Here is a 13,833-nt window from a genome sequence, read left to right on the forward strand (position 1 = left end):
AACATGCGTCCTTAATGAAAAGCTTATCTCTGGAAAAACTGAACCCTGTGGGGTCCTCCATCAGCCCCACCTGTGCAGTGGTACATGTGAGCAGATGTCGACACCCTGGGTCACATCCTTTTCTTTCCCTTTGAAATGAAACTGACAGTAAAGAAGATATTCTTCCCAGTTGGAGAAAACTTGTCAATCAAAGTCGGGTTCAAAGGTCCTGTCTGACAGGGGTCCTCATTTAATTTTGGATACCTGTAGGACAGATGCCACTGTGTGCGTGTCTTTACTCGGTTGAATAGCCAATACAACACTGGCTTGCCTGAAAGCTCTTCTTTGAAACCATTTCTCCGCGCTAGCCAGGGATTGGGGATTAGCTCAGACCCACTACACTGTGCACACCGAGTAACGGAGAGAGCAGCTTCCCCTGGGGTTCACCAGCAATCCCTTCATAACCCAGGCATTGGACCAGCTAAAAAAAAAAATCTACAATATACGTTAAGGAGATCCTTAAACTCAAACTACCCAAAGCCCTGACCTAGCTAGGATTTAAATCCTACATTAAAAAATGGAAATGCAAAATTCTGGTTGAAAAATCAGAAAATGATTTAGTTAAAACCAACCCCACAGTCACTGACACCAATCTCCTCCTGTCTGATATAAACCAACCCCACAGTCACTGACACCAATCTCCTCCTGTCTGATATAAACCAACCCCACAGTCACTGACACCAATCTCCTCCTGTCTGATATAAACCGACACCAATCTCCTCCTGTCTGATATAAACCAACCCTGCAGTTACTGACACCAATCTCCTCCTGTCTGATATAAATCAACTCCACAGTCACTGACACCAATCTCCTCCTGTCTGATATAAACCAACCCCACAGTCACTGACACCAATCTCCTGTCTGATATAAACCAACCCCACAGTCACTGACACCAATCTCCTGTCTGATATAAACCAACCCCACAGTCACTGACACCAATCTCCTTCTGTCTGATATAAACCAACCCCGCCACAGGCCCAGAAGGATTAAATTCAGTTCCCGTTATCTGGACTGGAGTCCCGTGACGCAAGGTGGGAAATTGCTCCAATCGAGGCGGGGTAACATTTGGGGGAACTCTTTACATTTACTAAACCGCCCCCAGAGGTCTACAGATTTAGCTCTCAATTAGGTCAAAGTGGAAAAGTCAACAAAGTTTATTGCCGCACAGTCACTCGGCATTTCGGGAAACACAAGGCGACTTGACAGAGCGGGAATACAGCCGCAGCAACACTGATTTGCTCTGACACTACATGACCGTGTAACGCGGCGCTGCCGCATCGGCCCGCCACCCACGTGCACCCCAGGTCGACGGGAGACTCGGAGAGCCTTTTAAAGTGGAAATCCTACACAAGGAAATGACACATTGGAGCTTTGAAATAGCTTTCTTTTTTAAATGGCATGCGATGACCTGCCAACCAATTTGCACTATAACTACAGAGAGATAACCACCACCACCTCCATCCCACCCCCTTTTTTTCCTGTACTGTGACCCATTGCACCCCCCAGCCCTTGTCACACCCCAGGAACCAACAAGGTATCTCCTGGGGTCAATTTGCAACTTCTTGGGGGGGCGGGGGGAGAATCTGGTTGCATGATGTCATTCCCTCATTTGCATACGTCCACCCCATTGGCCAAGGAGCCAGATGGGCGGATGCTGGACAAAGGGAGGGGGGGGGCGGGACCTGGGTGCACACACCACTCCCACCCTCCCCCCCACTGTCTACCTCCTCATTGGACAGTTCCTGGGCCTGGCCAAAGTGGCCATTAACTGGTCCGGGCAGCGGGCGGTCGAGGGGGTCGTTCGGCCCGATTGCCTGCCTCTCTTCCGTGGCCACGTTCGCGCCCGGGTGGCCCTGGAGTTGGAGCACGCCGTGTCCGCCAGCACGCTCGCTGCCTTCTGCGACCAGTCTGCGCCGCGGGGGACTGGAGTGCATCATCAACCCGGCCAACCAAATTTTAATTTAATTTGTTAAGATTGTTTTAAAGTTTTATTAGTTACAGTCTATTTGTTTTACACAAAAGAGTACACCCCACCCCCACCCCCCACCATCTGCCCCACCCCCAGACCAAAAAAAAAACCATTTCAGCTTTTAGGGTGCAGTGCAAAAAAAACAAACAAGCTAATTTATTTGACATTGATACAGAATATTCAAATTTCCAGCCCAGCTATTAAACATCAGCACAAACAAACCCCACCCACCCTCCCCACTGGCCAGAACGAACAGGGTGCAGTCCTGTGATGGGCCGAATGGCCAAACCCATCCGTCTGCGGTCAGACATGGACCCGCTGGTGCCGGAGCAAGTGGGAGGAGCGGCTGAAGCCCTTGCCGCACTGGGAGCAGGAGAAGGGCCGCTCCCCGGTGTGGATGCGCTGGTGGGTCAGCAGGGAGGAGGACTGGGTGAAGCCCTTCTCGCAGACGGAGCACTGGAAGGGTCGCTCCCCGCTGTGGACCCGCAGGTGCCGCAGCAGGTGGGACAAGCAGGTGAAGGCCTTGGCGCAGACCGAGCACTTGAAGGGCCTCTCGCCGGGCTGGACCGCCCGGCCGCTCAGCAGTAGCGCCTCGCCCTCCGGCCCGTCGAAGACCCCGCCACCCTCGCTGCCGCCGCTGCCCTCGGGGTACTTGACGGGGTTGTTCTCGGCGTGGACATGCTGGTGGGCCAGGAGCAGGGAGAGCTGGGTGAAGCCCCGGCCGCAGACCGAGCAGCGGAAGGGCCGCTCCCCGGTGTGGCTGTGCTGGTGGGTCAGCAGGTGGGAGGACTGGGTGAACTTGCGGCCGCACACCGAGCAGCTGAACGGCCTCTCGCCGGTGTGGACTCGCTGGTGGGTCAGTAGGTGGGGCGAGCGGGTGAAGCCCTTGCCGCAAACCGAGCAGACGAAAGGCCGCTCCTCGGTGTGCAGGCGCTGGTGCCGCAGCAGGGTGGACGAGTCGGTGAAGCCCTTGCGGCAGACGGGGCAGGAGAAGGGCCGTTCCCCGGTGTGCAGCCGCTGGTGCCGCAGCCGGTTGGACAGCTGGCTGAACCCCTTGCCGCAGACCGAGCAGCTGTAGGGCCGCTCGCCGGTATGGACCCGCTGGTGGGTCAGCAGGTGGGAGGAGCGGGTGAAGGTCTTCTCGCAGACGGGGCAGGGGAAGGGCCGCTCCCCGGTGTGGACCCGCTGGTGCACCCGCAGGTCAGACGAACGGCTGAACCCCTTCTCGCACACGGAGCAGAAGAACGGCCTATCCCCGGTGTGGCTGCTGCGCCGGTGGCTCTCCAGCTCGGACTGAGAGCGGAAGCCCTTCCCGCAGTCCCCGCACTTGCACGACTCCTCCCCGGTCTGGCTGCCCTGGTCTCTCACTGGGTTCGGCGACTGGCCGAGGCCTCGTCCACGCGCCGTGCTCGGGCATGTCTTCTCCTTGTCGTGACTGCCGCTTTCTTCTGCCATATCCAAAAGGCCTGATGATATTCAGGGTCTTAACGAATTGAGCGACTTTTGTCAGATCTTGACGTGTTGTCTGGTTTGAGCTTCCCGCCTGCAAATCCTCGTCTTCTAACGCCCTGTAAAAGGAGTTTATAAAAAAGTCATCACTATAAGTACAGAATAGAAATTCAGATGCTGGGAAAACGTTTCCCTTGGCTGGGGAGTCTAGGACCAGGGGCCACAGCCTCAGGATAAAGGGTAGGCCATTCAGGACTGAGGTGAGAAGAAATTTCTTCAGAGGGTGGTGAATCTTTGGAATTCTCTACCCCAGAGGGCTGTGGAGGCTCAGTCATTGGGTATATTCAAAACAGAAGTCGATAGATTTCTGACTGGTAAGGGCATCAAGGGATATGGCGATAGTGCCGGTGAATGGAGTTGAGGCAGAAGATCAGCCATGATCACATTGAATGGCGGAGCAAGCTCGAAGGGCCGAATGGCCTACTCCTGCTCCTATTTCTTATGTTCTTAACATACAATTCTAGGTTCTACAAAACATTCTTTCCTCTCTCGTTCCCCAAATCTGTAAATTCCAAATCCCCGCACACTCTTCTTCTCTGATCCTCTTTGAAATCATGCAAAATTCTGACAAGCAAATCAAATAGTTCGTCAAAAAGAACATACTTTAGAAACGCTGGAGTCACTGAAATAAACAGGTTTGCAATCACCGCGCTGAGTACAGAAGGGACTGAGTGTTAATGGGAGCCCTGTTGGTGAAGTCCCTCGACACCATTAAAAAGGGAGAAAATATCTCAGAATGACTGCAACCAGTTCATCAACACTGACAACCGTCTACACAATTACATATATTAATTAACGCCACCGCACAAATGGGACTATCCATTTAATTGTAAACACGCCGAGAAAAGTGAGTCGCTATCCCTTTAAATATCTGCCCCTCTATAGACAAAAAAAAAATCAGCCTGACAAAAGTTCTCAGTTTCCAGAGATTCAGGTCACAAGAACCATAAGGCAGAGAAGTAGGCCATTCAGCCCCTCGAGCCTTCAATCAGATCTCCACCTCAACTGCATTTGACCGCCTTTGCTCCATACCCCTTGACAAAAACAAAAACCTATGGATCTCAGTCTTGGAAATGCCAGCTGATCACCCCCACCCCTCCCCACATCCACAGCCTTTTTGGAGAGAGTTCCAGATTTCCATTAGCCTTTGTGCAGAAGGTGGGAGAATGCAATTTTAACCATAAACCTGCAGATAAAGCAGAGTTACTGCCACCTTTTAAATATTTGCCCCAGGTAAGGAGGATTGGGGGGGGGGGGGCGGTGTTGTACCTTTAAGTGCCATAAGCACTCTTGTCCCTTGAACAGTCAATTGCACAGAGACAGTGTCCCTTTAAGAGCCAGACCCTCCCCCCACCTCCCTCCCTTCCTTCCCCACTTCCCATCTTAACCGCCTGAAATCCCAGCGAGAGACAAAAAAAATTCTCACAAACCCCCAGGCTGCAGATCGCTCCACCAAATTTCTTGGGGTTTTTTTTTTTGCAAATAACAATGCACGTTTCTTTTTTTTTTGCAAATAGCAATGTGCATCTGTAAAATCCTCCGATGCAAAAAAAAAAAAATGATAATAAAGGTACGGAGGCGCAAACAGTGCAATGCAATGCAGTGCAGCGCAGGCCCAGCCCGGATCAGGGCTCCAGACAAAGAGACACTGGCCTCAGATCCACCCGGCTCGCCTGGCCCAGGTCCCGCCCCCGCGCCTGCCCGCCATTGGTCGGAAGGCAACCGCTCCGGCTCCCGCCCCTTCCCATTGGTCGCGGCCGCGCGTCAATCACCGCCGTGCCGAGGAGGTGACGCAAGCACGTCACGCACGGTCGGCACGCAAACGCAACGCACGCACGCACCAACGCTGAGGCTGCTGGGCGGCCGGATGGCCAACCTAGGCCCAGAACAAAGAACTGACAGAGGATTTTGTAAAAAAAAGAAAAAGAGAAAGACTAGCATTTCTGCAGCGCCACTCACGTCCCAAAGCGCTTTACAGCCAATGAAGTACTATTATTTGGAGTTGCAGTCACTGTTGCAGTGTAGGAAACGTGGCAGCAGGCCAAATAGCGCACAGCAAGATCCCACAGTGAGCAAGGTGATAAAGACAGAAAGACTTGCATTTATATAGCGCCTTTCACGACCACCAGACGTCCCAAAGCGCTTTGCAGCCAATTAAGTACTTTTGGAGTGTAGTCACTGTTGTAATGTGGGAAACGCGGCAGCCAATTTGCACACAGCAAGATCCCACAAACAGCAATCTGATAATGACCTGATAATTTATCCCTCAATCAAAAAACAGATTTTGACCAGGACACCGGGGATAACTACCCTGCTCTTCTTCAAAATTGTGCCTTGGGAACTTATATGCCCACCTGAGAGAGCAGACAGGGCCTTGGTTTAATGTCTTATCCAAAAGACAGCACCTCCGACAGTGCAGCGCTCCCTCAGTACTGCACTGAAGTGTCAGCCTGGAGTGGGATTTGAACCCACAACCTTCAGACTCAGAGGCAACTGTGCTACCCACTGAACCACAGCTGACTACAAAATGAGCAATGTGATAATGACCAGATCATCTGTTTTTATCCTTCTGCCTGAGGGAGGCAAGAGTGCCAGCCACAGCTGACACTCGCTATATGATATATATAAATGAAAGAAAAACTTGCATTTTGTAAGAACATAAGAAATAGGAGTAGGAAGCGGCCATTCGGCCCTTCGAGCCTGCTCCGCCATTCAATGAGATCATGGCTGATCTTCTGCCTCAACTCCATTCACCGGCCCTATCGCCATAACTCTTGATGCCCTTACTAGTCAGAAATCTATCGACTTCTGTCCTGAATATACCCAATGACTCAGCCTCCACAGCCCTCTGGGGTAGAGAATTCCAAAGATTCACCACCCCCTGTGTGAAGAAATTTCTTCTCATCTCAGTCCTGAATGGCCGACCCTTTATCCTGAGGCTGTGGCCCCTGGTTCTAGACTCCCCAGCCAAAGGGTGGATGCTGGGAGAATGTTTCCTATCAAGCCCTGTAATAATTTTGTATGCTTCAATGAGATCCCCTCTCATTCTTCTGAATTCAAGAGTGTTGTGTATGTACCTTTAAGGGAATAACGGGTCTTAGACTGCAGTACCGGCAGTGACCACCCCTGTATAAAAGGCCCTAGCGGGCTTCTGTAGTTTCAGTTTCAAGCTGCCTCTTGTTCAGTAAAGTACCTGTTAAACTGTTCTCCCGAAGTCCGTGTATTATTGAGGCGCGGACTTTACAGTGGTGACGAGTAAGTTCGAACTCACCTGTAGTGTGGCATCATCTCACGGGGATCTCGCCTGAAAGGAAGGTCCTGGAAGGTCGTAGTCTGAGCAACGGGCGTCGACCGAGGGCAACCGCCCAAAGAATCCATCGGTGTTTGGAGAATTGCGGGAGAGACTGTGGTTCCAGCGAATCGTGCTGGTAGCAGGTAGCGCGCTGACCTTTCCGGACTGCGGCGGGCTCAAGCTCGATCGAGCGGCTCTACAAATCGGGCCGTGCAGCGTCGCCGGGAAAAGAAAACAAGAGAGAGAGGGTGGAGCACACGGGGCGCGGTCGGTGCTCGAGAACAGGACAGCGGAGAGAAACCAAATGGGGGGGGGAAGGAAAGCGAGACGCGCCGAAGCTGCGGGTCGCCGCCATTACCCTGTAGAATGCTAGGAGCAGCGTGGCAGTAAGGGGAAGAAGCAAAAGCGCGGGAGGCGCCATTTTATCCCGTTGGGGAAGAAGCAAAAGCGCGGGAGGCGCCATTTTATTCCATTGGGGAAGAAGCAAAAGCGTGGGAGGCGCCATTTTAAATCGCCCAAGATGCCGAAAAGTGGCAGTATCACTGCTTTCGACAACGAGGTAGAAGACTGGACCACGTATGTAGAAAGAATCAAAGTGTACTGCAAGGCAAATGAGGTGGCCGATGGAAAGAGGGCGTCGGTATTATTAAGTCTGATGGGTGCGAATACATACGGCCTATTGCGGAATTTAATTACCCCAGCTAAACCAATGGAGAAAACTTTTGAGGAGATTGTTCATATCTTACAGGAACACCTAAGCCCTACACCACTGCTGATAGCAGAAAGATTCAAGTTCCATAAAAGAAACCAGCACAAAGATGAGAGCAATGCTGACTATCTTACGGAACTACGCGAGTTATCGAAGCACTGCCAGTTCGGAGCAGGACTGGCAGACACCTTACGGGATAAGTTTGTCTGCGGGCTCCAGAGTGAAGGAACCCAGAAACGACTACTTTCAAAAAAGGAACTGACGCTAGAACAGGCTTTCAGCGTGGCAGTATCCTACGAAGCAGCAGCACGGGGAGCTGCGGAAATACAACAGAAACCACAAGAATACAGCGCTAACGAAATAGCGTATGGAGCCGAAACGTGCTATCGCTGCGGCAGAACAACCCATGAGCAGAAGGACTGCTGGTTTAAAGACAAAATATGCAGGCAATGCGGAAAAATAGGACATATAGCAAGAGTCTGCAGGTCGGGAAAGAAGACCAACACGACAAGAACTACTAAGGAACAGTACAGGAAAGTAAAGAAACTGACAGATAGTTCCGAAGATCAGGAGAGTGATAAGGACTCCGGGAGCAGGTGACTAAGTTGTTTAAAATTACACAACGTGATCGCAAAAGAAGATCACTGAACCATTTGGGTCACCCTCATGATAGCAGGGTCCCCAGTGAAGATGGAATTGGACACAGGATCAGCCCTAACTGTCATGAATCGACAAGACTATGAGCGGCTATTCTCACACATACCCTTAAAGGACACGTCCATTGTATTGAAGACATACACGGGGCAAAAGGTCTACCCCAGAGGAAAAATAAGGGTGCCAGTTGAATATAACGGAAAGGAAACACAGAAACTATACATGTATATACTACGAGATGGAGGACCACCATTATTGGGACGTGAATGGATCCGAAGACTACAATTGGATTGGCATTCCATTCTGGCACTAACTGTGACTGACAAAAAAGATGATGACGTCGCACTTGGACGTCTGTCACAAATTCTATCTGACGCGGAAGAGGTGTTCCAACAAGGACTTGGGACTCTAAAAGGAGTAAAGGCAACCATAAAGATTGAGGATAACGCAACCCCAAAATTTTTCAAGGCCAGACCGGTGCCATACGCGATACGCCCAGCTGTGGAAGCTGAACTGGAGAGTCTGGAGCGTTCGGGGGTGCTGTCTAAGGTGGACTGGAGTGAGTGGGCCACACCCATCGTTCCTGTAATGAAGAAAGCATTGAGCAGCACGCCTGGGGAGCCAAGGAAGGTTCGCATCTGTGGGGACTTCAAGGTGACTGTGAACCCAGTCCTGCACACAGTACAGTATCCGCTTCCACGGATAGAAGATATTTTCGCCTCACTATCTGGAGGGAAACGCTTTACAAAGATTGACCTGGCTCAAGCGTATCTACAAATGGAGGTGGAAGAAGCACCTAGGAAATACCTCACGATAAACACTCACAAAGGCCTTTACCAGTACAATCGACTGGTATTTGGGGTAGCATCGGCCCCGGCTATGTGGCAGAGGGCAATGGAACAAGTCCTGCAAGGGATCCCGGGGACCCAGTGTTATTTGGACGACATCCTGGTTACGGGCGAAAATGACAATGAACACCTTGCCAACCTGGAACAGGTGCTCACGAGATTGCAGGAATATGGGCTACGAGCCAACCGTCCCAAATGTGAGTTCTTCAGGAGACAAATCTCGTATTGTGGCCACATGATTGATGAGGAAGGGTTGCATAAGTCGCCGGACAAGATTGAGGCTGTAGTCAAGGCTCCAGCACCAGAAAATGTGTCGCAACTGAGGTCGTTCCTTGGGTTGGTGAACTACTACCATAAGTTCTTGCTGAATTTATCTACAATTCTGCACCCACTGAACGGTGGCATAGTGGTTAGCACTGTTGCCTCACAGCGCCAGAGACCCAGGTTCGAATCCGGCCTCGGGCGACTGTCTGTGTGGAGTTTGCACGTTCTCCCCGTGTTTGCGTGGGTTTTCTCCGGGTGCTCCGGTTTCCTCCCACAGTCCAAAGATGTGCAGGTTAGGTTGATTGGCTATGATAAATTGACCCTTAGTGTTAGGGGGATTAAATACGTGGGGTTACAGGGATAGGGTGGGATGGGTGTTGGTGTAGGGGTTACGGGGATCGGGTGGGATATGTGTCGGTGCAGGCTCGATGGGCTGAAATGGCCTCTATCTGCACTGTGGGGTTTCTGTGATTCTGTGAAACTGGTGTAACATGGAAATGGAGTGATGAGTGTAAGCGTGCCTTTCAGGAATGTAAATGCCAAATCACTTCAAAAGAAGTATTGGCCCACTACAACCCAACACTACCGATTCAGTTGGCATGTGATGCGTCACCTTACGGCATTGGAGCGGTGCTGTCACACAAATTCCGTGACGGTTCAGAGAGGCCAATAGCCTTTGCATCGCGCTCGCTAACCTCAGCCGAGCGTAACTACGCCCAGATTGACAGGGAGGCCCTCAGCCTGGTGTGGGGGGTGAAGAAGTTCAATCACTATCTGCACGGGCAGAAATTCACCCTACTGACTGATCATCAACCCCTGGTCTCAATTTTTAACCCAAAGAAGGGCGTTCTGGTGATGACGGCGCAACGGCTGCAGAGATGGTCACTTTTTCTAGGGGCACATCAGTATGACATAGAGTACAAAGGTACGAAACAACATGGAAATGCTGATGGGCTGTTGCGCCTACCGCTGCCTACGGCGGAAGAAGCATCTGCAGTGGACCCTGTGGAGATATTCCATGCATTGAGAAGGAAACCCGAAATGACCCGACACACTCTCGGGTCTATGATTTGACGGTGAAGGGATGGCCAGCATATGGGGAATCACTGTTGCCAGCATTCTCGCCAAGGAGGGAACAGCTGTCAGTGTGCCGGGGGACCTTGATGTGTGGATCCCGAGTGGTAATTCCACCCAAGTTGAGAGATAGAGTGCTCAATGAGCTTCATTGGGGTCATCTGGGAGGGGTAAAAATGAAGAGCCTAGCCAGGGCGTTTGTGTGGTGGCCGGGAATCGATAAAGAAATCGAGGATATGACCAAGAGATGCACAGGATGCCAGAAGGTCCAAAACGCTCCACCACAGGCCCCACTACATCCATGGGAGTGGCCCTCATCTCCATGGCAACGGGTACACATTGATTTAAAAATCAAATCAAATCAAATCAAATCAACTTTTATTGTCATTGTTAGTGCACAAGTGCAGTACAACGAAATGTAGGCTTGCGGCTCCCGAGAGTGTACATTTGGATTAAGACATTTAAACATTCAACATACATTTGGCTTGTAATACATTAACATAAACATAACCATAATAAAGTGCATTGGCAGATGAGTTTATTTGTGGAGTTCAGTAGGATGACAGCCCTGGGAAAGAAGCTGTTCCTAAATCTGGTCGTTCGGGTGCGAATGCATCTGTAGCGTCTCCCAGATGGCAGGAGGGCGAACAGACTGTGGCTGGGGTGGGTAGGGTCTTTGATGATGGACCGTGACCTCCGTAGACAGCGTTTCTGGTATATGTGCTCTATGGTCGGTAGCCAGGTGCCGGTAATGCGTTGGGCAGTTTTGACTACCCGCTGCAGGGCTTTCCGGTCATAGTAGCTACAACTGCCATACCATACTGTGATACAGTTTGTCAGGATGCTCTCTATAGTGCAGCGGTAAAAGTTGGAGAGGATCAGGGGTGCCAGGTTACATCCCTTCAGCCTCCTTAGGAAATATAGGCGCTGCTGGGCCTTCTTCACCAGAGAGGAGGTGTTGAGGGACCAGGAGAGGCCTTCCGTGATGTGGACTCTGAGGAACTTAAAGCTGTCCACCCTTTCCACCACAGCCCCATTGATGTGGATGGGGGTGTGACTTCCGCCTTTGGACTTCCTGAAGTCCACAATGATTTCTTTGGTTTTCTTGATGTTAAGGGCCAGGTTTTTATCGGCGCACCACTTCACGAGATGCTGGACCTCCTCCCTGTAGGCTGACTCATCGTTGTTGGTGATCTGGCCTACTACCGCTGGTCCATTTATGGACTCAATGTTTCTAATCGCTGTGGATGCCCATTCGAAATGGCCAGAGGTCATTAAAATGTCCTCCACCACCATGGAGAAAACTATTGCAGTCCTAAGGACCATCTTCGCCAGGAATGGGTTACCAGAACAGATCTGTTCCGACAATGGCCCACAGTTTGTGTCTGAGGATTTCCGGAGGTTCCTGAAGAATAATGGGGTGAAACATTACACATCTGCCCCATATCATCCAGCCACAAATGGATTGGCTGAGAGGTTTGTTCAGACCTTTAAAAAGGCCATAAAGGCAATGTATAATGACGACATACCACTGCAACACAAGGTGGATAACTTCCTGTTTGCTTACCGGAATGCGACACATGCAGTAACCAACCAAACTCCAGCCGTACTGTTTTTCAACCGGAGACTAAGATGTCGCTTGGATTTGCTCAAACCAAACATAAGACGAGATGTTGAGGATAAGCAGTTCCAGCACATAAATGAGAAGCCAACCAGGAGCTTCAAGATAGGGCAACCAGTCTTGGCCCGCGACTACCGAACAGAAAAATGGCAGCCAGGCACGATATGCACACAGCAGGGACCACTAATGTACACAGTGGACGTTGGAGAGAGCATCGTGAGACGCCATGCTGACCAGATTCTAGAGTCACAGGAACAAGCCAAACCTGTACCACAAGCATGTGCACCTGGTAATGAGCCCGAAGTACAGATTGCGTCTACCTCAGAAGCAGGGGTATTGGAAGCTGACGAACCAACCAATGACAATGAGCCAGAATTGACTCCACCGCCAGAACAGGATACTCGAGAAAGGCGCTATCCAGTCCGGATCAGGAAGCCTCCTCAAAGACTGAACTTATAAATGACTATTCCAGTTGATGTATATATTACTGAAGAAATTGTAATTGTAATTAGTTATTTAGTTAAATGAATGTTATGTACTGTTTATCTAAAAGGGGAGGAATTGTTGTGTATGTACCTTTTTAAGGGAATAACTGGTCTTAGACTGCAGTACCAGCAGTGACCACCCCTGTATAAAAGGCCCTAGCAGGCTTCTGTAGTTTCAGTTTCAAGCTGCCTCTTGTTCAGTAAAGTACCTGTTAAACTGTTCTCCCGAAGTCCGTGTATTATTGAGGCGCGGACTTTACAAAGAGAATACAGGCCGAGTCTACTCAATCCCTTCTCATACGACAGTCCCGCCATCGAAGGAATCAATCTCGTGAACCTATGTTGCACTCCCTCTATGGCAAGTATATCCTTCCTTAGGTAAGGAGACCAAAATTGTACACAGTACTCCAGGTGTGGTCTCACCAGGGCCCTGTATAATTGCAGTAAGACTTCTTTACTCCTATATATAGTGCCTTTCACGGCCACCGGACATATTATTGTATTCCATATACAATATCCCTTGCCCTCCTATCCAACTTCATTTAAAAAAATGCTCAAAACAACTCTTCCAAAAACTTGTATTTGACTTCTGAAGAAATCTCTTCACCCATTTGATTCTAAAGGATTTTTTCTTCAAATCAATATCTGGGAAATTGAGTCCTCCCTGTTTTCTCCATCCAATGATGGTATCGTAAGCCACCAAGGCTGGTTTCCCTTCCCATAAAAACCTCACACAAGCCTCTCGGATGGACTTTTCCACCCACTCAGGAATATCCTCCACCGTCAATAAGTACCATAGCTTAGATAGCAGGAGAGCAGACACCACTGTCGCTCTTCCTTGCACTTTCAACCACCTTCTTTCCCATCTTCCCAAAATCTTTTTAATTTTCATAACCTTCGGTTCCCAATTTAATCGATCCACTTCATCCCTGTCTTTCTTGCACCCCATATGCACCCCCCAGAACCTCCAAAACTGCCACCACCTTAAAGGGACTTTCCCCCAACCATTCCCCCCTACCCCTCCCTGCAACCAGACATTGGGACTTACTATAATTCACTCTGGCTGCTGAAGCTCTACAATATTCCTCCACTACCTCCATAGCTTTCCTCACTGACTCCCCATTTCTCAATGTTAAGGTTCTGACATCTACATATTAGTGTATCACCGACACCAGCCCAGAACTGGGAACCACAATCCCAACTACACCTTGTTTCTTTCGCATCATGTAACCTAATGGTTCTGCTACCAATGTGTACAATGGGGACAGGGGACAACCCTGTCTCACTGATCTCTGTATCGGAAACCATTACATTTAACACAGCTAAATATGTTTGAATAAAAAATCCTTATCCACTCAATGAAATTTTC

General features: G+C 50.1%; 1 protein-coding gene across 2 annotated transcripts in view; it reads right to left on the reverse strand.

The window, feature by feature from the left end:
- Positions 1-2,241: 2,241 nt before the first annotated feature.
- LOC147119568 (uncharacterized) overlaps positions 2,242-13,833 on the reverse strand; it is a 32,598-nt gene continuing 21,006 nt past the window's right edge. Inside the window, exons 1-2 of one of the 2 annotated variants that reach the window (XM_085985132.1) lie at positions 4,948-5,179; positions 2,242-3,576 (exon numbers count right to left, since the gene is read on the reverse strand). In XM_085985132.1, coding sequence (XP_085841258.1) covers positions 2,312-3,463 — 1,152 coding nt within the window. In that variant the 5' untranslated portion in view covers positions 3,464-3,576; positions 4,948-5,179 and the 3' untranslated portion in view covers positions 2,242-2,311. Of the gene's footprint in view, positions 3,577-4,947; positions 5,180-13,833 lie in introns of those variants that run through there. The other variant, XM_085985133.1, reaches the window with a different exon arrangement.

The sequence above is a fragment of the Somniosus microcephalus genome, chromosome 4 (assembly GCF_052327205.1).
Source record: "Somniosus microcephalus isolate GS21.2 chromosome 4, FLI_Smic_1.0, whole genome shotgun sequence".
NCBI classification, from domain to species: domain Eukaryota; kingdom Metazoa; phylum Chordata; class Chondrichthyes; order Squaliformes; family Somniosidae; genus Somniosus; species Somniosus microcephalus.